Genomic DNA, 25,322 nt, shown 5'->3' on the forward strand with positions numbered 1-25,322 from the left:
GTCTGGAAACACACACAGGGGTCAGGTCGGGCCGTCCTGCCCAGCACCACTCCCTTCCCTCGGGCCAACCACAGAAAAGGCGGTCCTATGTCCTCTGCCATTTTCACAAGACTTCTCCGGCCAGCACCCTGCATCGTCCTGGCCCCCTGCCACCACCGCAGCTTGGGAGCACCTCAAGGGCTGCGGTGACAGCTCAGGAGTCTCTTCCGCCCACCCACTCCAGCGCCAATTCTGGGCTGCCTTTTGCCCAGGAGGCTACAAGACCACCTCCCCGCGCCTGCCACACAGGTAAGCGTGTTGGGAGACCCAAAGGAAAAGGAGCTCCAAAATGCAGTCACCAGGGCCTTCTCACTCTTCTTGAGGCCTAAGCCTTCCCTTCCCAACTGGGTCAACACTCCAGATGTACGTAGGCAGTTCAAGACCAACCGGAGCCACACAGACCCTGCCTCTGGCTGCCCCTGCCTGCAGCTCTGCTGTCCCTTCCCCTCCCCCACGCCGGCCCAGAGCTTCCCCCTGCAGCCTTCCCGGTACAGCCGGTGAATCTTTCCGCCTCATCAACTTTTCATCTTTTTGCAAGTGGAATTGGGAAGTCTCTCCCTCCTCCCTGCCTCTGTGCCCTTCTCCTTTGTTATTAGCTTCATGAGTGGGGACGTTAATGTATTCACTAGACAATGTCTTCCCACTACTGTTTCCTGTAATTACAGTCCCTTCCCTCCCACTGTCCTGGCTTATTTGACTGCAAAGTGCTTGGAGGAGGGACAGTGTGGACAAAGGACACAGACCAGGCTGAGGTTGAGTACTGAGTGCTGAGTGCTGAGATGCTAACGTCCAAGAAAGTAAACAAACAGCGGCCTGTGGCAGCTCATTTATAAGGGGTGACACACAGCAATCAATGTTTCAGGGGCTTTATAAAAACGTACAGATATAACTGTGGACTCCTCTGCTCTAGAAAGGGTGTTGTAATATTACCAATGACAGTCACCCCAAGAAATCCACCCCTCAAGGGATAGACTTGCTGTACTTCTCATGCAGATCGACTACATTATCACTGGAGACGCGGATCCAGCCGTCTTCACGCACGTGGTACAGGTTGACTGAACCTCCCGAGTAGGCGTCTCTGTAGGTAGCTTGGTAGATGGCCCGCCGGGCCAGATCATAGGCCGCAGCCACTTCCAAGTCATAGGAGTAGCCTCGATCCATGACCCCATAGGCATACACAGAGCCAGAACCTACAGAAAAGGCAGCACCAGAAATCCGGTTCCCTTCGCTGTCCACGTAGTACAGGCCTGAAGAGCAGGAGAAAAAAAATCACCATGAATTTGACACTGCTCATCTTTTAGGGCAGCTTCCCTCCCTTTTGAAACCTAGAGGAAACCAATAAACACTCAAACATCTTGACTTGTAAAAACTGATTTGAGCCAAGTGCTGGTGGCTCACGCCTGTAATTGTAGCTACTCGGGAGGTTGAGATCTGAGTCGAAGTTTGAAGGCAATCCAGACAGGAAAATCCTTGAGACTCTTAGCTCCAATTACCCATCTGAAAACTGGAAGTGGCGCTGTGGCTCCAAGTGGTAGAGTGCTAGCTTGGAGCATAAAAGCTCATCAGGGACAGTGCCCAGGCCCTGAGTTCAAGCCCCATGACCATCAACAACAGAAGAATCTACAACATGCCACCTGTCTCCCCCACATTACAATAATTACCCTGCCCGTGTTCTTCTTAGCACACCCAAAAAGCAAATATGACTTTAGTTTGAAGCTTAAGACTCTAAGCACTAACCTCTAGGTTTCAAAAGGGACGGAAAGAGTTCAAATGGCTTAGTCACATAGCAAAGACTTGCACTGTCCAATACGTGACTACTGAACCACTGGGATTACTGTATGCTAAAATAACAATGGTTTGACTATCCAGGGATAAACACAATATATTCATTTCCTTTCCTAAATAAACACGGCTACTAGAAAACTTAAAATCACAGTAGGAGCGCCGAGGGTGTACCTGAGTGGCAGAGCACTGCCGAGCATGGCAGGGCCCTGGGTTCAACTCAGGTACTGCCAAAAGAGGCGGAGAAAAAAAAGCTCACATTTTCGTTGCTACTACAGACCTGGGGTTGGCCAGGCCGATGGCCTGTGTCTGTGCAGAATGTCTCAGTGGAGGGCAGGCGCTGTGCGCCGCATGCTGGCTGCTGGGCCCTGCCAGCACCGTGAGCACTCATGTACTCCTTTTATTTAGCGTCTGCTGCGTGGCTTGAACGGAGGGCCTGGGTGCTGTCCCTGAGCCTCTTTGCGCTCAAGACTAGTGCTCTACCACTTTGAGGCACTGCACCTCTTCTGGTTTTTGAGGGGTTTATTAGAGGTAAGAGTTTCGCAAGGATTTTTCTGCTTAGACCGGCTTCAAACTGTGATCCTCAGATCTTAGCCTCCTGAGTAGCTAGGATGGATTTCAAGGGTGAGCCAGTGGCGCCAGCTCATCTATTTCTGAATAATGGGAGTACATTCTAAGAAATATGTTGATAGAAGGCAGGTACTGCTGGCTCACGCCTGTAAATTCTAAGCACTCCAGTCACGCCAACATTTTGGTCAATGACAGCTATATATCCAATGGTAGTCTCGTGAGATTGTCATGTAGTGGCATTGTAATGGTTTTCATTTGTATCACAGACTAAGTATACACTGTGATACTTGCACAAAGATTCCTGCTAAGAACAAACTTGTTTGCTTATTTATTTTTGTGCTGTACTAGGGCTTCAACACAGGGCTTTGCTTAGGTTTTTCCATCAAGATTGGTACTCCAGGGCTGGGGTGTTGCTCAATGGCAAAGTGCTTGCCTAGCAAGTGCAACATCCTGGGTTCCATCCCCAGTACCAAAAAAGACAAAAACAAAAAAAAAGAAAAGAAACAAAATACAACCCCACCAGAAAAAAAAACAAAACCCCAAAAACCTTTAAAGAAAGCTGGGGAAATGGTGGCTCACATCTGCAGTACTCAGGAGGCTCAGATGTGAGGATCTCGGTTCAAAGCCAGTCCCAAGCCAGGCCCAGCAGGAAAAGCCATACAGCTCTTCTCTCCAATTGGCCACCAGAAATCCAGAAGTGGCGGTGTGGCCCAGGGACAACACCCAGACCCAGAGTCCAAGCTCCACTACTCACAAAAATCAATCAATCTATCTATCTTATAAATTTGTATGCCTGGGCTGGTACCAAATTGCAATAATCCTATCTCAGCCTCCTGAGTGCTAAGATTCCAAGAGTGTGCTTTCATGTTCTCTTCTATTTCTTCTCATATGCTTTTCTGATTGCTGTGTGTAAAGGAACAAGCACAGAGGGGTTCTTTTGATGGCACAGGGAGGGGTTTGAACTGAGAGATATAGGACATAAATGTACTCCAGCTGTACTGGCCAAAGCAGTAACTGCTGGCCACATGTGGCTTAGAGTACTTGAAATGGTGATGTCATAGGTTGAATATTTTATCTTTCTTGTCCTATATGAGCATTAAAACAATTTCTTTTATTTTTTTCTTTTACATGTATCTCTTGGACAGGGTCTCACTGTACAGCCTAGACTGGCATGGAACTGTAGATTCCAGCCTCCTGGACTATAAAGGTGTACCACATCTGTTTTCTTTCTTTTTTTTTTGGCCAGTCCTGGGGCTTGAACTCAGGGCCTTGGCCTCAGGGCCTTGGCATGGTCCCTGAGCTTCTTTTGCTCAAGGCCAGCATTCTTCCACTTGAGCCACAGTGCCTTTTCTGTTTACGTGGTATTGAGGAATCGAACCCAGGGCTTCATTCATGCTAGGCAAGTAATCTACCACTAGGCCACATTCCCAGCCCCTTCTTTTTAATTTTTATATACATCCAAGAGAAATTTCTAAACTATGTGTGTGTTCATACAACTAAAGTTTTGCGTAGAGTTTTTCCTAGAGTTTTTCTCTTAGCCTATTTAATTCTCAAATATAATTTCTAGGTTTTATTTTATGGAGTAGAAAAATGTTATGTACAATATTTCACATTAGTTACTTGACAGCTGTTTATTCCTTTTTATTTTGGGGTTTTACTTATTATTTATATTATCTTTAAGTGGTTCTTACAAAGGGATTTCAATTCAACATGCCAGTTTATGAGTGCAACGAATATTGATCAATGTCACCCTTTCCATCATTTTCTCTTATTTATTTATTTTTTTTTTGGCCAGTCCTGGGCCTTGGACTCAGGGCCTGAGCACTGTCCCTGGCTTCCTTTTGCTCAAGGCTAACACTCTGCCACTTGAGCCACAGAGCCACTTCTGGCCGTTTTCTGTATATGTGGTGCTGGAGAATCGAACCCAGGGCCTCACATATACGAGGCAAGCTCTCTTGCCACTAGGCCATATCCCCAGCTCCCATTTTCTCTTATTTTTGACATTTGGTATTCAGGACCTTGTACTTGTCTAGGCTGCCATTCTATCACTTTAAGTGATGCCCCTAGCCATGCTTTTTGCTGGGCATTTTGGAGATGGACTTGACTGAACTTTTCTGCCTGGAATGGCCTCAAAATGATCCTTCGGAGTAGCCAGGATTATAGGTGTGAACCACTGCTGCCTGGCTTACATGTATAATCTTACTTAACCAATGTTACAGCTTATCACTCAATGTGAGATGAAGAAAGAGGCTGAGAAATTAAGTAACCTGGCCAACTGTTTTTTGTTTTTGTTTTGCCAGTCCTGGGGCTTGCACTCAGAGCCTGAGCACTGTCCCTGGCTTCTTTTTACTCAAGGCTAGCACTCTACCATTTGAACCACGGCACCACCTGTGGCTTTTTCTGTTTATGTGGTGCTGAGGAATCGAACCCAAGGCTTCATGCATGCAAGGTGAGCTCTCTACCGCTAAGCCACATTCCCAGGCCCCTGGCCAACTGACTAAGCCAGTCAATGACACACAGCAGGTCTAACTTAATGCCTTTTCTTACACTACAACCAATGCCTTCCCTGACCAAGAAGGGAAAACTAAGAACCTAATTAACACATCTTATACTGACTCAACACCCCTTCTTTCATCCCTTTCTCTGTGTTGTCAGCTCAAGGTCAAGGGCTGTATGTAGGACAACTCACCAGGGCCTCTCTTATCCCAGCCACAGATCATGGTGCCCATGGACAGCCCCATGCCTTTGTACTGATACACCATATTGGCAAGAAGTTTGGAGGCAGCTGCCACGGAGATGCGTTCCTTATTTCGAAGCTCATAGATTCGACACTGCCGGGCCAACAGCCGCTCCCAGAAGCTGCAATCCGCTGCACCCCCAGCCATGGTGCCCAGAAGGTAGGGGTTGATCTCTATTACTTTCTTCACAGTCTGGGAAGCAATGTAAGCCCCAGCTGTGGCCCGAGAGTCTGCTGCAACAATGACTCCATGGCGAAACTGTTGAGTCAGAGAAAAGCACAAAACAGGCCCCATTAGACAACAAAAACACTCCCTGTATATATATATATATATATATTTATAAAATTTACATATAATACATATTATATCACACCACACATGCATATTTTTCCCCCCTTTTTGGTACTGTCATGGAGCTTGAACTCAGGGCCTGGGCTCTGTCTGTGTGCTTTGTTGCTCTAGGGTCGCTCTACCATTTGAGCTACAGCTCTATTTCAGGTCTTGTGGGGGGGGGGGGCGGCTTATTGGAGATAAAGAGTCTCCTGGAAGTTTTCTGCTGGGGTTGGCCTCAAACTGTGATGTGCTAGGATTACAGGCATGAGCCAACAGGGCGTGGCTTTTTCTCTTTTGGTGGCAGTACTAGGGCTTAAAATTGGGGCCTGGGCACTGTCCCTGGCTTCTTTTTGCTCAAGGCTGGCACTCTACCGCTTGAGCCACAGTTCCGTGTCTGGCTTTCTCCGTGTATGCGGTGCTGAGGAATGGAACCCAGGGCTTCGTGCATGCGAGGCGGGCCCTCAGCCCCTCTCGTGGCCGGGATGGCCCGGCTTCGGAGCTAGCTTTTACAGAGCTGGGCCAGGGATGCCAACTGCCCCGCTCTTCCTCCCTACGACGGTCCCCGGGCTTAACCGGGCTTGCTCCTCTGGCCGGGCTCGGTCCGCCTCGTCTCGGGCGCACCCCGCCTGTGGGGAACAGTGGCCCCGGCCTCGGGTCGCCCGGGGCCCACCGCACTCGGCGCGGCCCGCCCCCACCTTCTCCCGTCGGCGCCCGGGCCCGGGCGGCCGGGCCGGTGAGTCAGCGAAGCCGCCCGCGAGGGCCGGGCCGGGAGCTGCGCGCCTCGCCGCCCGGGGCCCGGGGCCCGGGGCCCGGGGCCGCAGCGCGCTCCCCCCCCCGCCCCATCCCGCCCGCCCGCCCGCCCGCGGCCCCGCCGGGGAGACGGCGGGCTGCGCACCTTGAAGGCCAGCGTGGTGGTGCCGTGAAGCATCTCGATTCGCGGCTCCTCGGGGGCGCCCCAGGCGGGCGCAGCCAGGCTCAGCCCGCCGCTGGGACTCCCCGGACCCAGGTCCGCCAGGTCCGCCAGGTCCGCCCGACCTCCGAGGCCAAAGAAGCCCCGGCGGCCCTCGGGCAGCGGCCGCGGCCGCTCCGCCACACTGGCCAGCGCCATGTCTGCAGCGGGCGGGCGGGCGGCGCGCTCCCAGCAGGCCGCGCGGGGAGGGCGGGCCACGCCCCCCGCGGCTTCACCGCCCGCTCCCGGCATGCCGCGCGGGGAGGGCGGGCCACGCCCCCCGCGGCTTCACCGCCCGCTCCGGGCCCGCGAGCAGCCATCTTCTCTCCTGGCAGCCGCGCCGCCCGGAACCGCGGGCCGAGCGTGGGGGCGGAGCGGCCCCGTGAGCTGTGGCCCGCGACGCCCCGGGGCTCAGGACGGACATTTCGGGTTGGGTGTGGAAGGCCCTGCTGGATCCGCGGGCTTCCTAAGACGCGGCCCGAACGCCCGCGTTGGGTGCACGGAGGCTGGCCCTCGGCGGCCGGCCCCGGCTCCCCGTCCACCTGGGGCCCCACCGGGGCGGGGCGGGGCGCGCACGCCGGCTCCCCGGTGAGGACGCGGAGGCTGGCATCCCGGACGCCGAGAGCCGGCTCACTGGAGGTCCCGCCCGGCCCCTGGCGGCGGCCCCGACGCTCCCCGCCCCCCCAGGCCCACCCCCAGGTGTGCGCGGGCCTGCCCCCCACCGGCACGCCGTCCATCGCGGGCCCGGGACGGGCCACCGACTCCCTACCCCCCCCCATCCCCCAGGTGTGCGCGGGCCTGCCCCCCACCGGCACGCCGTCCATCGCGGGCCCGGGACGGGCCACCGACTCCCTACCCCCCCCCATCCCCCAGGTGTGCGCGCCCCTGCCCCCAGGTGCACACCGTCCACCGCGGGCCCCGGGACGGGCCACCGACTCCCTACCCCCCCAGACCCCCAGGCCCATCCCCCAGGTGTGCGCGGGCCTGCCCCCCACCGGCACGCCGTCCATCGCGGGCCCCGGGACGGGCCACCCACTCCCTACCCCCCCCAGTCCCCCAGGCCCATCCCTCAGGTGTGCGCGGGCCTGCCCCCCACCGGCACGCCGTCCATCGCGGGCCCCGGGACGGGCCACCCACTCCCTACCCCCCTCAGCCCCCCAGGCCCATCCCCCAGGTGTGCGCGGGCCTGCCCCCAGGTGCACACCGTCCATCGCGGGCCCCGGGACGGGCCACCCACTCCCTAGACCTGGTGGGCTTTCAGTCACCTCTGCCCCCTCGCTCAGATCCCATAGAAGCCTGGTCCACCTCCCCCTCGCACAACCTCCAAACCTGGGAGAAGCTCTGTGCCCTTGCTGCTCCTCCATTTTCCTAACACACTTTCTAGGGGAAATAGTAAATGATGAATTGCTTAAAAGGTGAATACAAGAATGAAAGAAGAAGAAGAAGAAAAAAAAAAGGATCCAGTTAATCCATAAACTAGAGTCTCAGCTCCACATCTGAACAATTGCGTCAATACAGATATACCATCCCCAGCCCAGAGGAGGGCTGGAGCCCCATAAAGCGGTACCAAGAGAGCCTCCAGCTTCAGAGGAGGCTCTCTTTACAGGAATGGGCTGTGTTTCACTGCCTCTTCCCCCACCCACCTACACTCTTCCAATCTTTTGGGAACTGTAGCAAGCCAGGAAGTGGGCATGTGTACGAAATGTTGCCTCCTGCTTTATGCTTCTGTGAAATCAGTGCCTGGCCTTCCTGGTTGTATTCCAGCAGCAACATCTAGCAACATCTCAATTCCACTTTCCTCTGATGCCCAACCTGGCCCCTTCCTTTCCCTTAGCAAACTCTGCAAATGCTATATTTTTAATGCTAAAATTTGGCAGCCCTTTTCAAACCCAACCACCAGACTGCAATGAGGTAGATTTTTATTCAGTGTCTCACACTTCAATGGTGTGGAGAATGTGAGAAGTGCCTCCGTTTGTTGAGCATGTATTATTTTGCAACTGGTCCTTGTTCTGACCTTCAGTGGTTCTCCCAGTTTCCACTAATAAACATTGCACCTCTGTTAAGTCCCTTTCACATTTTACCTGATAGAAGTGCTCAAATGTGCATTTGTCTCATTGATTTGGGAGGGTGTTGTTTGTTTTTTAGGGGGGTGAAAGGTGGAGTGGGCGAGAGGATGTTAGGGTTTCCTTCTATGTGGCTCAGGCTGGCCTGGGACTTGAATTTTGGTCCTCCTGCCTCAGTCTCCCCAGTGCTGAGATTAAAGGTATGCATTCTGAAATTACAGGTAAATAACCCAGTGATTGTTAGTTTCATTGTGTGTGTGTGTGTGTGTGTGTGTGTGTGTGTGTGTGAGTGTATTGGAGTTTTGTTCTCACTCAGCTATCTCACTTAGGGTTAGTGCTGTACCATTGAGTGAGCCCTGCTTCCAGTCTGGTAAATTAGAGACAGAGTCTCAGACTACAGACTTTTCCGTCCAGGCCGGCTTCAAACCACAGCCCTCCAGCTCTCAGCCTCCTGAGTAGCTAGGATTACAGGCTGAGTCATTGGCACCCAGCTTTCACCTCTGGTTTATTATGTATTTTCTCACTCTGAAGTTCTGAAGAATTTTTCCTAAATGAATTTTCTGGTCCTAAGCAGTCACTCTGATTCAATTGGCAGAGCACCAGATTCTATTTGCTATTTTTTTAGAGGGGTGGGAGTGGGGAGTGGGGGTGGGAGGGATTATTCAGGATCAAACCCAGGGCCTTGAGCATGCTAGGCAAGTTCTCTACCACTTGAGCCATATTTTTTTTTGTTTTGTGCCAGGCCTGAGACTTGAACTCCAGGCCCATGTGCCATTCCTGAGCTTTTTTGCTCAAGGCTAGTGCTCTACCACTTGGAGCCACAGCTCAAAGATAAGAATTAATTGCAGATAAGACTCTCTCAGGGACTTTTCTACCCAGGCTGGCTTTGAACCACGATCCTCAAATCTCAGCCTTCTGAGTAGCTAGGATGACAGGCCTGAGCCACTGGTGCCCCGCTTAGCTTTTTTGGAAGTTAATCGGAGAAGAGTTTCATGAGTTTCATCACCCAGACTGGCTTTGAGCTGTGATTCTCAGATCTCAGCCTCCTGAGAAGCTGGGCTTGTAGGCCAGGGCCACCAGCGCTGAGCATTATTCTGTGTTTTGTTTTGGGGACCCTTCTGCCTCCCACCTCCAGAATGGAACTGCAAGCAGGTGCCTGCCACTGCACTTGGCTTTAAAGCACCATCTTGTTATTATCACTCATACGCTTAAAAATATCCTGCAGAGCTCAAGATCCTCCACATGCGTTCAGCTGTTTCCGAGCTGCCGCACATCCCGCTCTTGCTCCAGGGTTGCTCCTTGTGGAGTCTCACAGAGAGGCGCTGTAGTTCAGGGTCTCCTAGATCCCTATAGATGGAGTGAAGTTGGGGCTGTAAGATGGCTTTATTCATTTCCCTAACTACCACCTGGCTCGGCTCCCCTTCCTCCTGGAACAGCCTCCCTGGATGTCATGGTGAGGTGGCAGCACACATCCCGTGCGGTAATCCAAACACAGAAGAAGCAGGAGGAGGGGATAGGAATTCAAAGCCAGACTGTGCTACGCGGCAAGGCCTGTCACAAGAAACAAAACAAGGAAAAACTGGTTGCTGGGCACGAGTGGCTCAAGCCTGTAATCCTTGTTACTCGGGAGGCTGAAATCAGAAGATCATGGTTCAAAGCCAGCCTGAGCAGGAAAGTCCACGAAACTCTTATATCCAATTAGCTAGCAAAAAGCCAGAAGTGGAAATGTGGCTCAAGTGGTAGAGTGCCAGGCTTAAGGGAATAAGCTAAGGGACAGTGCCCAGACCCTAAGTTCAAGCCTCTGTACAAAAACAAACAAACTGGGCTGGGGATATGGCCTAGTGGCAAGAGTGCTTGCCTCATATACATGAAGCCCTGGGTTCGATTCCCCAGCACCACATATATAGAAAACAGGCGGAAGTGGCACTGTGGCTCAAGTGGCAGAGTGCTAGCCTTGAGCAAAAAGAAGCCAGGGACAGTGCTCAGGCCCTGAGTCCAAGGCCCAGGACTGGCCAAAAAAAAGGCTGAGATCTGAAGATCACTGTTCAAAGCCAGCCCAGGCAGGAATTCTGTGGGACTCTTCTCTCCAATTAATCTCCAAAAAACTGGAAGTGTAGCTGTGGCTCAAAGTGGTAGAGCACTAGCCTTGAGCAAAAAGAGTTCGGGGACAGCGCCCAGCCCTGAGTTCAAGCCCCACAACTGACAATAAAAACAAACAAGCAAACAAAATAAAATAACAATCAGGGTGCTGGTGGCTCACACCTGTAATGGTAGCTCCTCAGGAGGTTGAGATCAGAGGATGGTTGTTCAGAGCCAACCTGGGCAGGAAGGTCTGTGAGACTTACTCCAATCAACCACCAAGAAACTGAAAAGTGGCGCTGTGGCTCAAAGTGCTAGAGTGCTAGCCTTGAGCAAATAAGCTCAGGGACAGCGCCCAGCCCTGAGTTCAAGCCTTAGGACCCACCAAACATAAAATAACATATTTTGCTCATGGCTGGCACTTTACCACTGGAACCCACATCTCCGGTTCTGGCTTGTTACTGGTTAATTGAAGACAAGAGTATCAGATCTGTCCACTAGAGCTGGCTGATCATATCCTCCATCCTCCAATCTGAGCCTCTTGGATAGATATGGCTCAAAGTTACCAGCACGCACTTTTCTTTTGTGTTTATTTAACTCATTAACCATTCATTCATTGTGTGTGTGTGTGTGTGCGCTCACGTGTGCCAGTCCTGGAGCTTGAGGTCGGGCCCTAGGCACTGTCCCTGAGCTTTTTTGCTCAAGGCTTGTGCTCTACTACAGCTCCACTCCTACTAGCTTGTCAGTGGTTAACTGGAGATAAGTGTCTCATGGACTTTCCTGTTTGGGCTGACTTTGAACTTGGGCCTCCTGAGTGCTGGGGGGTTGGGTCACATCCGGCCGCCCTCAGGACTTGGGCAAGTGCTCGGCCTCTGAGCTCCATTCCCTCCCAGCCGGGAATGCCACTTGTATTCGCTGACAGGGCACCCACCATCAGCTCCAAGGCAGAAGAGTGGAAGCCTCCCCCCCCCATGCTTCCCTTCACCTCCGCCTTTCAGTGGCCTGCCTCTCTGGAAGGAGCTTGACCTCAACAGCACTGTATTTCACTGTGTCAGACTAGAATGTCCTCATGCGCTGGTGGCTCTCTCAGAACCGAGCAGGGCCTGTGTGCGTGCGCGTGCGCGTGCGCTCACACACGCACTGGGACTTGAACTTAGGGCCTGGGCACCGTCGCTTGGTGTCTTGCTCACGGCTGGCCCTCTACCACGCGCAGGCTGGTCGGAGGGGGGCTGGCTTCAAACTGCCCACCTCAGACCTCGGCCTCCCCTGAGCGGCCAGGACCGCAGGAGGGCGCGACGGGCGCCCGGCCTTCCCACGAGGGAAACGCCCAAGAGGCTCAGCCCCGCGCCTGGTCGGGTGCCCGCTTTCCCTCCTGGTCTCCCCGCCCCCGCCCCTGGGGCTCAGGACGGGGCGGGGGGGGGGGGGCGCCGCCTCTCCCGCTCCGAGGGGAAGGCCTGACGCCCGCTCAGGGGCCGCCCCCAAGCCCGATGCCGAGTGGGGAGACGCTCGCCCGCTCGCTCCGGGTTCTGGCTGCCGTCCAGCTTCTCCTCAGCGTCCCCGGCGCCGCCCCCCCCCCGACCGCGGCCAGCCTTCAAATCCCGGCCCGCCCGCCCCGTCCGGCCTTCACACCCGCGCCCGCCCCTTCCAGCCTCGATGGCGCTGCAGGACGTGTGCGGGTGGCGGGCCCCGGCCCCGGCCGCCGAGGAGGAGGCGGGGCTGGCCCGGGCCCTGCGCGCGGCCGGGGCCGGCGGCGGGGACCCGCAGGGCTGCGCGCGGAGCCCGGGCCCCGGCCCGGCCCACGGCACCACCACGCTGGCCTTCCGCTTCCGGCACGGGGTGGTGGCCGCGGCGGACACGCGCTCCTCCTGCGGCGCCACCGTGGCGTGCCCGGCCGCCCGCAAGGTCCTGCCGGTGCACCGGCACCTCGTGGCCGCCGCGTGCGGCGCCGCCGCCGACGGCGCCTTCTGGGTCCGCGCGCTGCGGCGGGCGCTGCGGCTGCGGGCGCTGCGCGAGGGCCGCGTGCCGGGCGTGGCCGGCGCCGCCCGGCTCCTGGCCGCCCTGCCGCGCGCCCACCGCGGGCCGGGGCCGTGCGTGGCCGCCGCGCTGGGCGGCTGGGACCGCTCGGGGCCCGCGCTCTTCTTCGTGCGCGGCGACGGCGCGTGCCTGCGCGGGGACGCGTTCGCGGCGGGCTCCGGCGCCCCCTACGCCTACGGCGCGCTGGACGGCGGCTACCGCTTCGACATGAGCGTCCCCGAGGCCTACGCGCTGGCCCGCCGCGCCGTGGCCCTCGCCGCCCGCCGCGACGCCTACTCGGGGGGCGGCGTGGACCTGGTCCACGTGCGCGAGAGCGGCTGGGAGCCCGTGCCCCGCCGCGACGTCGGCGAGGCGCGGGGGCGGCCGGGAGCGCCCCGGGAGGGAGAGGCGGCGGCCGACGAGGGGCCGCGCGGGGACCCGGACGCCCGGACGCCCGCCGAGACGGAGCCGCCGCCGCCGTGAGACCCGAGCCCGCCCGCCCGCGCGCCCCCGGCGAGGGCTCCCGTCTCCTTCTGCTCCAAGTCGACCTGCAGCCCACGCGGGTCGGGTGCCCGGGGCGCCCCAGAACCCGGCCCCGGGGTCGGGGCCGCCGGCCACCCGCTGTTCTGCGTGTCTCCATCCCCTCCCCGGCCTCTGTGCTTCCCTGGCGCGTGTGCGTGCGCGTGCGTGTGCGTGCGTGCGCGTGCGCGTGAATACCGAGGCGCGAACTCAGGCCTGGTGCCCCCCGTCGGCCTTCGCTGCTCCAGGCCAGCACTGTACGACTTGAACCCCAGCTCTGCCTCGGCCCCCCCCCGCCCCCCGCCCCCCTCCAGGCGCTTCTGCCCCGCCGGGTGAGCCGCCTCCCAGCTCCGGCTTCTGCTGGTTAATAGGAGATGAGAGCCTCACAGACTTTTCTGCCCAAGCTGGCTCCGATCCGCAGATCTCAGCCTCCTGGCGCCCCGTGTCCCGCCTGCTGGTGGCTCCCCCCCCCCCCCGTGGAGTCCGGATAGCGACGGTTGCCTTCCCTGCACTTCAGCCTCTCCTTCCTGACACTTCCTCTCTACTTCCTCTGGAGAATTAAAAAAAAAAAGCAAGATGGAAGGAAGTCCACGAAACTTTCTCTTTTTTTTGGGGGGGGGGCATCGGGGGCTTGAACACAGGGCCTGGGTGCTGTCCCTGAGCTTTTTTTTGTTGCTTGGATTCAGGGCCTGAGCACTGTCCCTGGCTTCTATGTGCTCAAGGCTAGCACTCTGCCACCTGAGCCACAGCGCCACTTCTGCCCTTTTCTGTGCATGTGGTGCTGGGGAATCGAACCCAGGGCTCCATGCGTGCTAGGCGAGCATCTACCACTAAGCCACGTTCCCAGCCCCGAGCTCTCTTTGTTCAGGGCTAGCTCTGTACCACGTTGAGCCACAGCGCCAGTTCTGGTTTTCTGGTGGGTACTTGGAGATAAGCGTCTCACGGACTTTCCTGCCTGGGCTGGCTTTGAACCAGGATCCTCAGACCTCAGCCTCCTGAATAGCTAGGATTATAGGCGTGAGCCACCAGCCCCTGGCCCAAGAGACTGTTATCTCCAAGTAACCACCAAATAACCGGAAGCGGCGCTGTGGTTCAGGCGGCAGAGTGCTGGCCTTGAGCAGAAAGAAGCCAGGGACAGTGCTCAGGCCCTGAGTCCAAGGCCCAGGACTGGCCAATAAATCAACAACAACACCCCCAGAAAAGGCGAGAAGAGAAAGGGGCAACTTCGGGCTTTGCCTCCTCTCCCTTTGGTGGAATTCCCCCCTCCCCGGTCAAGCGGACCAGACAGTGAGCCAGTCCCTTCATCGCTGCCGTGAGGAGAGGGGCAGACACCTTCCGGCCTTGAACCCCAGGACCCGTCCCCTGGGCTGCCTGCCTCCTCAGGCTCTGGGGCCCTGTGGGGAGACACAGCCCCTTGGCCCGCCAGGGGTCCGGGAGTCCGGCGGCAGCGGGCAGTCACCCGGGGGAGAGGCAGGCGGGTCTGCAGGGCGCAGCCACGCCCGTCGTGAGGACCCTCTCTGGGGCTACAAGGCCGGGCTAGCCAGCAGGCCCCCGTCCTCCTCGCCTCCTCACCGGCTCTCCCGTGTGCTCCTCCTGCCCGCCTCTCCCCCGGCCGGTCCCCACGCGCGGCCAGACAGCCGCAGATCCACAAGGAACGGGGCCCGGGGCCCGGCGCCCTCCCAGCCCGACGAGAAGGAAAGAGCAGGGCGCTCCGCCCCCGCCGGGCTGCAGACACCGAGGCGGCATTACAAAATAAAGTGTTTATTATGAAATTAGAGATGGAGGCCCCTCCCCGTCCTCCCTCTTTCCCCGGCCGCCTCCCCGGCCCCTTCCCGGCCCCCTGGAGGGCCCAGGGCCGGCGGGCGCCGGGCGGAGCTCCAGGGCGGCGCGCGGGGCTGGAGCGGCCGAGGCCGGGAGGTGGGCCGGCGCCTTCGTCCTGCCGGGGCCGCGGAGCCGGGTGAGGCCATGAGTGATGGAGGGAGCCATGCGGGCAGGTCTGGAAGGGCGCGGGGGGGGGGGGGAGGGCGTGAGGGGCGGGCAGGTCTGGAAGGGCGGGGGGGGGGCGTGAGGGGCGCGGGGGGGGGAGGCGTGAGGGGCGCGGGGGGGGGGCGCCCACCCCCTCCCACGCCAGCGGGGCCCGGCTCACCGACCTGGGGCGGGGCGTCCCCCGCGGGAGGGCGGGCCGCGGCGGCTGGAAGTTTCTCTTGCTCGGGGGACGGCGCGGACCACAGGAGGGAACCGAAGCGCATCACGGGGGCCGGAGGGAGGGGAGGCGGCGGCGGGAGACGGACGCGGGGCGCGGGGGGGCGGGGCGACGCCACGGGGTCACAGTGAGACGACCGAGAGGCTGGGGGCCGCTCACGACACCCAGACCTGGACGGGGGGGGGGGGGGTCACAGACAGACAGAGATCCCCGGAGAGACAGACACGCGGACGACGCGGGGGCGGGAGGGCGGCCGGGGCCCCGGGGTGCTCGCGCGGAGCGCCCGCGCCGGGCGCCCGGCACTCAGGGCGCCGCGGGCTCCTTGGCCCCGTACAGCTCGGCCAGGGTGCGGAAGAGCGGGCCCCAGTCGTCGGGCGGCTCCGCGGGGCCCGGCGCGCCGCCCGCCTCGGAGCCCAGCGAGCTGAGCGAGCCGCAGGAGGAGCCGCGGCCCTCGTAGCCGTACACCTGCACCGAGTCGTAGGGCGGCACGCCGGGGTCCTCGTCCGCCTCGCGCAGCCGCAGCGCCAGCAGCTGGGCCACGTCCGCGGGGCCCGGGGGCCGCGGCGCGCGCGGGGCGCGGGCCCGGGGCAGCACGTCGCGGCGGGCCGGGGCGCCGGGCGGCGGCGGCGGCGGGGCGGCGCCGTCGGGGTTCTGCAGGGCGGCGATGTCGAAGGCCTCGGTGTCCTCCTCGCCGCCGCCCTCGTCGTCGTAGGTGATGATGTTCTCGCGCACGTCCTCCTCCTCCAGCACCATCAGCGCCTCCTGCTTCTGCCGCCGCAGGGCCGCGAACAGCACCGCCAGGGCTGCAAGCACAGGGCGCGCGGCGGGCGCGGGGCGGGCGCTGAGCGGGCGCGGGGCGCAGAGGGCGCAGGGCGGGCGCTGAGCGGGCACGGGGCACACGGGGCGCAGAGGGCGCAGGGCGGGCGCGCGGGCACTGAGCGGGCACGGGGCGCACGGGGCGCAGAGGGCGCAGGGCGGGCGCGCGGGCACTGAGCGGGCACGGGGCGCACGGGGCGCAGAGGGCGCAGGGCGGGCGCTGAGCGGGGCGCGGGGCGCAGAGGGCGCAGGGCGGGCGCTGAGCGGGCGCGGGGCGCAGAGGGCGCAGGGCGGGCGCTGAGCGGGCGCGGGGCGCACGGGGCGCAGAGGGCGCAGGGCGGGTGCTGAGCGGGCGCGGGGCGCAGAGGGCGCAGGGCGGGCGCTGAGCGGGCACGGGGCACACGGGGCGCAGAGGGCGCAGGGCGGGTGCGCGGGCACTGAGCGGGCACGGGGCGCACGGGGCGCAGAGGGCGCAGGGCGGGCGCGCGGGCACTGAGCGGGCACGGGGCGCACGGGGCGCAGAGGGCGCAGGGCGGGCGCGCGGGCACTGAGCGCGCACGGGGCGCAGAGGGCGCAGGGCGGGCGCTGAGCGGGCGCGGGGCGCAGAGGGCGCGGGGCGGGCGCTGAGCGGGCGCGGGGCGCACGGGGCGCAGAGGGCGCAGGGCGGGTGCTGAGCGGGCGCGGGGCGCAGAGGGCGCAGGGCGGGCGCTGAGCGGGCACGGGGCACACGGGGCGCAGAGGGCGCAGGGCGGGCGCGCGGGCACTGAGCGGGCACGGGGCGCACGGGGCGCAGAGGGCGCAGGGCGGGCGCGCGGGCACTGAGCGGGCACGGGGCGCAGAGGGCGCAGGGCGGGCGCGCGGGCACTGAGCGGGCACGGGGCGCACGGGGCGCAGAGGGCGCAGGGCGGGCGCGCGGGCACTGAGCGGGCACGGGGCGCAGAGGGCGCAGGGCGGGCGCGCGGGCGCTGAGCGGGCACGGGGCGCAGAGGGCACACGGCTGGCGCTGAGCGGGCACGGGGCGCAGAGGGCGCAGGGCGGGCGCGCGGGCGTTGAGCGGGCACGGGGTGCACGGGGCGCAGAGGGCGCAGGGCGGGGCGCGCGGGCGCTGAGCGGGCACGGGGTGCACGGGGCGCAGAGGGCGCAGGGCGGGCGCGCGGGCGCTGAGCGGGCAGTGCAGGAGCAGGGCACCCAATGGTGCGGGCAAGGGGAGTCCAGGCGGTCGGAGGCTGAGAGCCCAAGGAGTGACCTGCTCTGGGACCCGGGGGAGTCGCTCAACTTCCTGTGGAGTGCGCGCGCGTGCGCCCGTCCCGGCACTGGAATGGGGGCCGGGGCCGGGCGGGCGGCGCAGAGCAGCGCGGTGGGGCGCCGCCACCACACCTGCGCGCCACGCACTCCCTGGCTATTGTGGCTGCCACGGGGGGGGGGGGGGGGGGAGGTCAGGGGTGGAAATCCAGGCAGGAGTGGGGGTTCAAGCCCTGACCCCCGCCCCGCCCTCCACCCCCGCGCCCCACCGCAGCGGCCTGGCTCACCAAGCAGGGTGCCCACGCAGGTGACAATGGCGAGCAGGGCCCCGGTGCTGAGCCCCGCGGGGGCGAGCTGGGCGCCGGGCCGGCAGAAGGCCACGGAGCCGTCGGGCCGGCAGTGGCACACGCTGACCGTCACCGTGGCGGTGCTGCGGAGCGCAGGCTGCCCCCAGTCCCACAGCTCGATGGGCACCAGGTAGGGCGCCTGGCGGGGCGGCGCGGGGCGCGGGGGCAGCCGCAGGCTGGCGGAGCCGTCTGTGGGGAGGAGAACGGGACAGGACTCCATCCCTCCCTCGTCTGGGGCCGGGGCTCGGGCAGGCCGGGCGGGGGAGGGGGGAGGGGGGAGGGGGAGGGCAGGCCCGCACCTCCATTGTCCTGGACCGTGAAGTTGGCGTCGGGCCCCGCAGGGCCTTGGAGGGAGACGCGGCTGCTGTTGCCGTCTTCGTCTCTGTCCAGGGTGCGGATGAGCTGGATGAGCTGGGAGGAGGAGGAAGCGCGGAGGGCGTGAGGCGGGCTGGAGGCCGCGGGGCCCCAGGGCCCCCCCCCCCCCCCCCCCCCCCCCGCCACTCACCTGCCCCGGAGCGGCCGAGTCGCACACGAAGGTGTCGTAGGGCTCGGCGAGCTGCGGCGCGTTGTCGTTCTCATCCAGGGTCCGGACGGCCACTGGCACGCGGGAGGCCTGCGCCGAGCTGTCTAAAGCCAGAGCGCCACGCATGCAAACCGCGCCACGGGGCGCGCGTGCAAGCCGCAAGCCACGCAGCCATGCGGACCAAACAGTCCGGGAAGGCAGCGCCCACGACCTGCCACGTGCGATCACTCGTACGCAAGGCCCACGTGGCACAGACACAAGAGGGCAGACGGGTGCAGACGCCCGCCACAGACACAGATGCAGTCGCACCACAGACCCTGGGCCAGCGTGTTTAAACAAGAGCAACGCACAGGTGTTCCACAGGCGCCCGGAGGGCCCAGAGGAGGCATTTGTATGCAAAGCCACGTGTAGCAGTTGTCAGATGGACAGACAGACTGGCCGGCATGTGAGCACGCGCGCGCACACGCACGCACACGCACACGGTAGAGAGGAGCGGTACAGTAACTTGCATTATGTGGAGCTGACCCTGGAGAGGGAGGAGCCTCACAGTTCCTGGGGACCCCTCCCCTTCACCGGGGAGCTCCCCACCTTACTTCCCATTGTCCACGCCATTCACACGAGGATGCAGAGTGTGTACCCCCCTCTCCTAGGCTGAGCCCCCAATTCCTTTCGCCATTCTTTGGGGGGGGCGGCCGCCCGGGCTGTGGGGCTGAGGTCACAGCTGGACTGCCGACAGCCTCACCGAGGCCGTGGCCTAACCTCACTGCCACGAGGAAGGGCCCAGGACCGGACAGGAAGTGGGGAGAAAACTGGGGGAAACCCCCCCCACAGGTGCAAGCAACCAACCACGAAAACCCGGTCATGTACGTACACACACACACAGACACAGACACACACACACACAGAGACGTCTTCTGACTAAGACGCACAGCGCTGCACACAGCTGTAGGTTGTGAAACCAATCAGACACAGCCAGTTATCGCAAATGATCACCACTCAGACTCCAGACCCATGAGTTTGGGCGCCTCCATCACTTCCTTTGCTGTGCGACCCTGGGAAGTTACTTAACTTCTCTTTGTCCGAGGTTCTTCATTTGCAAATGGGAAATACTGGGGTGGGGAATGCGGCTTAGTGGTAGAATGCTCGCTTAGCAGGCACGAAGCCCTGGGTTCGACTCCTCAGCACCACATACACACAAAAAGCCAGAAGTGGCGCGGTGGCTCAAGTGGCAGAGTGCCAGCCTTGAGCAAAAAGAAGCCAGGGACAGTGCGCAGGCCCTGAGCAGTCCAAGCCCCAGGACTGGCAAGGAAAAAAAAAGGGAAATTCTCCATTATACTATTAATGCATGAGAACAAAAGTGGGAAATAATTCTATCTCCTTCATAAAGCTGAAGTGATGATTAAATGTTAATCCATTTTTGGTACTTAAAATAGTGCCTGGCCCACAATAAGTAATAGATTACTATTATCTGCCCCCAAACAACTACATATACAAAACCACACACACACACACACACGCATAAGTCCCACATGCATAAGAAGTCCTGTGCAAACATATCGCTGCACACATCTGCTCTCCAGTACTTTGCACACGTACAGAAGGACACGCATTGACTTCCTCTCTGCATGCACACATACGCAGTTCTTCTTGGCATGTACACACACGTTCACGCACGCCCCTCTGGTACACACAGGAAGACGGCACAGGCACGCGAAGGGGGAGGGAGGGAGGGAGGCCTCTCATTTCCCCAGGCTGGGGGAGGGTGGGGGGGTGAGGGGGGTGAAGGCCTGCGGTAATGGGGCAGGCAGGAGAAGACCTCCCACGTGGAGCTCGCGGGTGGGCGGGCTTGGCCCCCAGGAGAGGCCGCGCCGCCATGGACGGGCGGGGCTCCCAGCGTGAGGGTCTCGATCCGCCTGGGGCAGGGGCGAGTAGGGTGAGGAGCGTGGGCGGGCGGGCTGGCTGTGCCCGGCCCGGGGCCCCAGCCGGTGAGGGGAGGGCGCGCACCGGGGAGGGCGAGGGGGGGCGGGCCTGGCCCTCTCCCACCGCGCGCGGGGGCCGGGGGTCCTCACCGAGCTCTGTGGCCAGCACGGTGAGGTTGTGCCAGACGCGGGCCTCGCGGTCCAGGGACACGGCGGTGCGGAGGGTGCCGTCCTCGGGCTTGATGGAGAAGCAGTGCTCGGGGTCCGAGTGCGGGAGGATGGAGTACCTGGGGAAGGCGGGGCCTGCGCTCGGACCTCGTGGGCAGCCGCTGGCCCTGCCGGCCCCTGCGCCGCCTCGGGGCTCATCCGGGCGCGCGGCCATGGCTCAGGCGGCAGCCCCTGAAAAGGAGCCGAGCGCGGGGGAAGGTGTCCAGGGAAAGGCAGACGGCCCTTCTGCCCGGGCCCCACTGTGTCCCCTTGGGGAGATGGTTTGGCCTCTGTTCTCAGGGCCGGTGGGCCCGGGTTCAGACTCCAGCTCCGCTATGCGGTGTGGACAGATGACTTAACCACGCACACTTGTGGCTCTGAACGACGGGCGGAGCGGGGACACGGGAGGCTCACGCACGGGGAGTGGTGGGGGGACACCCCCTCACCGGGGGAGACGCTGGCCGGCACTCCTCTAGCAGGTGCCTGGCTAAGGCACCCCGAGAACGGGGGAGCCGGGCCGCCAGGCCCCTCCTGAGCAGGGAGGGAGAGCTGGGCCGGGTCAGTGCCCCCCTCACCGGATCGGGCTGGCCGGGGAGTCCAGGTCCACCGCCGAGATGCGGCCCACCAGGGTCCCGGGAGCCTTGTTCTCGGGCACCACCAGGTGGTAGGCAGCCTGCGTGAAGGCGGGCGGCTCGGGGGCGTCCTGGACGGTCACGCGCACCGAGGCCACATCCTTGAAGGGGCCTCGCCGGAGGTAGGCCGGGTCGATGAGCGTGTTGGTGGCTTCCACGCGGAAGGAGTAGGAGCGGCGGGTCTCGAAGTCTAGGGGCTACGGTGCGGGGAGGCAGGGCGAGTGAGAGGTGCGCGGCGGAGCGGCCCAGCCCACGGCGGCGCGGGGCATCCGGTGCGGAACCGGAGGGGGCGGGGGCGCACTGCAGGGCTAGTAATTGAAGGGCTTCCCCCAGCTCCAGGACAGACTCGCTCAGCGACCTTGAATCCGCCCCTTCCAGGCCTCAGGGTCCACAATCCCTAAGCTCCGACATCCGGGCGGAGCGTTTTAGGAGCCCAGTTGGGAATGAGCCCCCTGAGTGGGGCAGGAGATGGGTGTAATTAGTGCAAGCACCCCCCCCCACGAGGACCAAGTGCAGGGCTCCCCACAGGCCAGGCAAGTGCAAGCACCCCCCCCCCAGGAGGACCAAGTGCAGGGCTCCCCACAGGCCAGGCAAGTGCAAGCACCCCCCCCCCCACAAGGACCAAGTGCAAGCATCCCCCCCCCGCCACGAGGACCAAGTGCAGGGCTCCCCACAGGCCAGGCAAGTGCAAGCACCCCCCCCAGGAGGACCAAGTGCAAGCACCCCCCCCAAGAGGACCAAGTGCAGGGCTCCCCACAGGCCAGGCAAGCTCTCCACCGCGAAGCCCGTCCCCCCCTAGACCGTCCCCGGTTCCCGGGTGGGCTGACCTTGCGGACAGTGAGGAGGCCGTCTTGCCCCTGGGAGTCGGCGCTGATGCTGAAGGCCTCTGCCCCCTCCCCGTCCAGGATGCTGTACGCCATGAGGGCGTTGTCCCCCAGGTCTGGGTCCTGGGCCTGGAGCCGGCCCACCAGGGTGCCGGGCCCCGCCGTCTCCACCACCGAGAACTGGTACAAGCCTTGGGAGGAGACGCGGCGAGACCGGCTCTCAGCGAGGCCCGGGCTCCTTCCCGCCCCTCCGCTCGCTTCCCCCGGAGTCTGGCCCGGGAGCGGGGGTAGGGGCCGTGTGGGAGGGGGGCTCTCCCCCTTACTCTGGGGGAACTTCGGGGGGTTGTCGTTGACGTCGCTGAGGGTGACGGTCACCGTCGTGCTGCCCGACAGCCCCCCCGTGTGGCCGCCCATGTCCTTGGCCTGAATCACCACCAGGAACTCCTCCTGGGTCTCGCGGTCCATGTTGGGGATGGCTGTGCGCACCACTCCTGGGGAGAGAGGCGGGGTCGGGGGGTGCGCCCCCGAGGTGGCCCCCCCCCGGCCCCCGAGCTCCATCCTCACCAGTCTGGGGGTCCACGGAGAAGAAAGGCAGCCCATCCAGCACAGTGTACACCAGCTTCGCGCTGTTCCCGTAGCTGGGGTCATCGGCGTCCTGGGCGGTCACCTGGATGACGGACGTCCCTGGGGGGGGGGGCAGGGGTGGGGGGGCCCAGCATGAGGGAGGCGGCGAAGGGGGCAGACAGCCCGGAGGGAGGGGGGGGCGGGCAGCAGGGCGCTCACCGACGTTGGACATCTCGGGCACCGTGGCGTGGTAGGGCCCCAGCGGGAACACGGGCGGGTTGTCATTGATGTCTTGCACCTTGATGATGAACTCGGACGGGGGCTCCAGGGGCCGGTTGGAAGCCCGGTCCACAGCCTGCGCCAGGAGCACGTACTGCGCCTTCTCCTCCCGGTCCAGGCTCTTGGTGACGTGGATGTTGCCCGTGGCCTCGTCGATCACAAACACGGTGCCTGCCCCCTCCCCGGTCAGCAGGTACTTGGTGCGGCCCTCGCCCCGGTCCACGTCGGAGTGCAGCTGCAGGAGTCAGGGAGGCGTGGGAGAGGGCGGCGGGGGCAGGGAGAGGGCTGGAGGGGGGGTCCCCGCCGAGGGCTGGCCCTTACCTTGCCGATGAGCACGGGCTCGGGGCCGGCGTACTCCTCGATGACAAAGAACTGGTTCCAGACCCAGCTCCTCCGGGCGCGCAGCAGCGTGGGGCCGCGGGGCCCCGCCCGGGCGTGGACCGGGGCTGCCAGGGGCCCCACGCAGCCCCAGCCGCCCAGCCAAGCCAGCAGGAGCCGCGCCAGGCCCCACATCCTTGGATTCCGGCCAGGGCTCCTTCACCGGTCCCGGGGGCCGAGACTGGGCTGCATCTGGTGGCCCGCGAGCTGGCCGCGGTGGGCGGGCAGGTGCGGGGTGGGGGGGGGGTGCTACCCCATGGATCTGCACCTGTGGGACAAACAGGTCAAGGAAATCCGTAACCCTACCGAAGCGGAGACGAAGGCAGTGTGGACGGTGTAGCCCGTCCTCCACCCCACACACTTCAGGCCAGCCAACTCGGGGAAGCCGAGGGCCTGGGATCCCCAACCTCCCCGTCCTCCCAGCGTGGGGCTGGGAGCCGGGAAGCTGGAGAAGGGGCGGCCGGAGCAAGGGCTCCGGGCGGGAGAGGTTGGGGTTCACAGAGGTGGAGCCGTAGGGTGTCCACCGGCCCACACCCGGGCAGGCGGCAGCCCGTGAGGGGCTAGAGCTGAAGGAAGGGACAGGGTGGCCCACAGGATAGGAAGACGGTTTGGGGGTGAAATGGAGCCGGACCCAGAGGCCACAGACAGCAAGGTCTGGGGCTGGACCCAAACCAGGGGTGGTCCAGCAGACGAGACGGGGAGGCCGGGGGACAGAAGGCAGAGCAGGCAGCAGCAGGGAAGGAGAAGGACCCAGGGAGGCAGCCTGGGCATTTGGAGGGCCAGGAGGAGGTGTGGGTACAAATGGGGGTCAGAGCGGCTCGAGGGGGGCAGACGGGGCCTCGGGAACTTCATTCCCGGGCACAGAGCAGCCAAGAGCCGGCAAGGTAGGGAGGGGATGCGGGAAGGTGGGGGGGGGAGAGAGGGGGGACCGTCCCCACCGCGCGCTCTCCTCCTGGGGGCCTCCAGGGGGCCGTGGCCTGCGCCCTCCTGGCCCGGGCAGCCCCGCACCTGCCGGCCCCTTCCCGGGGGAGGGCGGGCAGGCCGGCGGGAGGCGGGACGCGGAGGAGCGGGAAAGCGGGCAGGGACGGCGACCGGGCAGGGGAGGAGAGCGGGAAAGGGAAGCGGCGGGCGCGGGGGAGAGGTGGAGGGAGGGAAAGGCACCGGGCCGGCGGAGCTGGGCAGCGACCGGGCAGGGGGGGCGGGAGGCCGGGGCCGGGGAGGGGGCGAGGGGCCGGGAAGGGGCAGAGCGCGGGAGCGCGGAGCCGCGGGGCGCACCGCACACTGCGGCCGCGGCCGCCCCCGACCCGGCGCCCTTACCTGGCACTGCCGAGGGCCCCGGGCAGCCGGGAGCGCCCGCCGCCCGCCCGCCGCCCGCCGCCGGCTCCCGGCTCCCGGCGCAGCCCCAGCGGTGGAGCGGGCGCCGCGGCCCCGCTGCAGGTCTGAGCGGCCCGGCGAGAACGAGCGAGCGAGGCGGAGGGGCGGGGGCAGAGGCTCCGCCTGCGGAGGAGCGAGCGCCGCGCCGCGCCGCGAGGAGCCGAGCCGGGAGCCCAGCCTCCGTCCGACCCTCCCCGGCCGGCCGGCTGCGCGGGGCGGGGCGGCGCGGCGCCAGGCGCCCGCCCCTCGGCGCTCCGGGGCCGCCGGGCGCATACAGATGCGGGCGCCCCGGCGCGGCGGGCTCCCGGCCGTCCGGGCGGAGGTGGAGGAGCTTGGCGGAGCCGGCGGGCCCCGGGCGCAGGGCGCGCGGCGGGGCGCTGCGGGACGGGAGGGGGCCCGGCGGGCGCAGGGCGGGCGGGCGGCGGGGCGCTCCGGGACGGAGAAGGCCCGCGCGGTGGCCGCCGCCCCCTGGCGGCCGTCTCGGGAAGGGACGCCCGGCCGAGGCGGCGGGACGGCGACCGCCAGCCCGGCCTGCGGGAGCGCGCGTGCGTGCGGCCCCGGCCCCCACGCAACCCCCCCAGGAAGCCACGCAGACACGAGTTAAAACTAAGTCCGATTTTATTTTATTCTTCCATAGACCACATCATTTAATAATAAAAAAAATAAAAATAAAAACTGAACGAAAAGCAAAGGCGGATACAAAGTGGGGCCGCGGGCGGGCGGGCGGGGGGCTGCGGGGCGGGCCGGGAACCGCGGGCGCCGGGACTCAGGCGGGGCTGATTCAGCTCATAGGTGACCCGGTCCTGGCCCGGCCGTCCCCGGGCGCCGGGCGGGGTGGGCGGGGAGGGCCCGGCCCGCGGCGGCCGCGCGCGCCCTGGGATGCGCTGGGAGGATGCGCGCGCGGGGCCGGGGCGGGCAGTGGTGTGCAA

The 25,322-nt window shown here is 63.5% G+C and overlaps 3 protein-coding genes across 3 annotated transcripts; 1 reads left to right on the plus strand and 2 right to left on the minus strand.

The window, feature by feature from the left end:
* Window positions 1–850: 850 nt before the first annotated feature.
* Window positions 851–6,588, minus strand: Psmb5 (proteasome 20S subunit beta 5). Its single transcript, XM_048362775.1, has 3 exons — window positions 6,358–6,588; window positions 5,081–5,387; window positions 851–1,286 (listed from the first exon to the last, which is right to left on the minus strand). The coding sequence occupies exons 1-3, from the start codon at window positions 6,568–6,570 to the stop codon at window positions 1,000–1,002; spliced, it is 807 nt and encodes a 268-aa protein (XP_048218732.1). The 5' UTR covers window positions 6,571–6,588; the 3' UTR covers window positions 851–999.
* A 5,618-nt stretch (window positions 6,589–12,206) lies between these two features.
* Psmb11 (proteasome subunit beta 11) lies at window positions 12,207–13,049 on the plus strand. Its single transcript, XM_048362870.1, has one exon. The coding sequence runs from the start codon at window positions 12,207–12,209 to the stop codon at window positions 13,047–13,049; it is 843 nt and encodes a 280-aa protein (XP_048218827.1).
* A 2,542-nt stretch (window positions 13,050–15,591) lies between these two features.
* Window positions 15,592–24,362, minus strand: Cdh24 (cadherin 24). The gene is made up of 12 exons (XM_048362726.1): window positions 24,337–24,362; window positions 22,963–23,287; window positions 22,582–22,876; window positions 22,363–22,482; window positions 22,122–22,289; window positions 21,802–21,989; window positions 20,918–21,171; window positions 20,286–20,422; window positions 18,199–18,320; window positions 17,993–18,104; window positions 17,634–17,882; window positions 15,592–16,091 (listed from the first exon to the last, which is right to left on the minus strand). Exons 2-12 carry the CDS (start codon window positions 23,152–23,154, stop codon window positions 15,592–15,594), a joined length of 2,337 nt encoding a protein of 778 aa, XP_048218683.1. The 5' UTR covers window positions 23,155–23,287; window positions 24,337–24,362.
* Window positions 24,363–25,322: the final 960 nt, after the last annotated feature.

This window comes from Perognathus longimembris, chromosome 14, assembly GCF_023159225.1.
Source record: "Perognathus longimembris pacificus isolate PPM17 chromosome 14, ASM2315922v1, whole genome shotgun sequence".
NCBI lineage: Eukaryota > Metazoa > Chordata > Mammalia > Rodentia > Heteromyidae > Perognathus > Perognathus longimembris.

Bases quoted from the DNA above. Each gene is read 5' to 3' on its own strand.
- Psmb5 (XM_048362775.1), bottom strand. From the start codon at position 6,570: ATGGCGCTGGCCAGTGTGGCGGAGCGGCCGCGGCCGCTGCCCGAGGGC. The intron at 5,388-6,357 runs GTGCGCAGCCCG...CTGACTCAACAG, and splicing joins CCACCACGCTGGCCTTCAAG to TTTCGCCATGGAGTCATTGT. The intron at 1,287-5,080 runs GTGAGTTGTCCT...CCTGCTCTTCAG, and splicing joins CTGGGATAAGAGAGGCCCTG to GCCTGTACTACGTGGACAGC.
- Psmb11 (XM_048362870.1), top strand. From the start codon at position 12,207: ATGGCGCTGCAGGACGTGTGCGGGTGGCGGGCCCCGGCCCCGGCCGCC.
- Cdh24 (XM_048362726.1), bottom strand. From the start codon at position 23,154: ATGTGGGGCCTGGCGCGGCTCCTGCTGGCTTGGCTGGGCGGCTGGGGC. The intron at 22,290-22,362 runs GTGAGGATGGAG...CTCTCTCCCCAG, and splicing joins CTCCGTGGACCCCCAGACTG to GAGTGGTGCGCACAGCCATC. The intron at 17,883-17,992 runs GTGCGGGCCTGC...TCCTCCCCACAG, and splicing joins CACGGTCCAGGACAATGGAG to ACGGCTCCGCCAGCCTGCGG.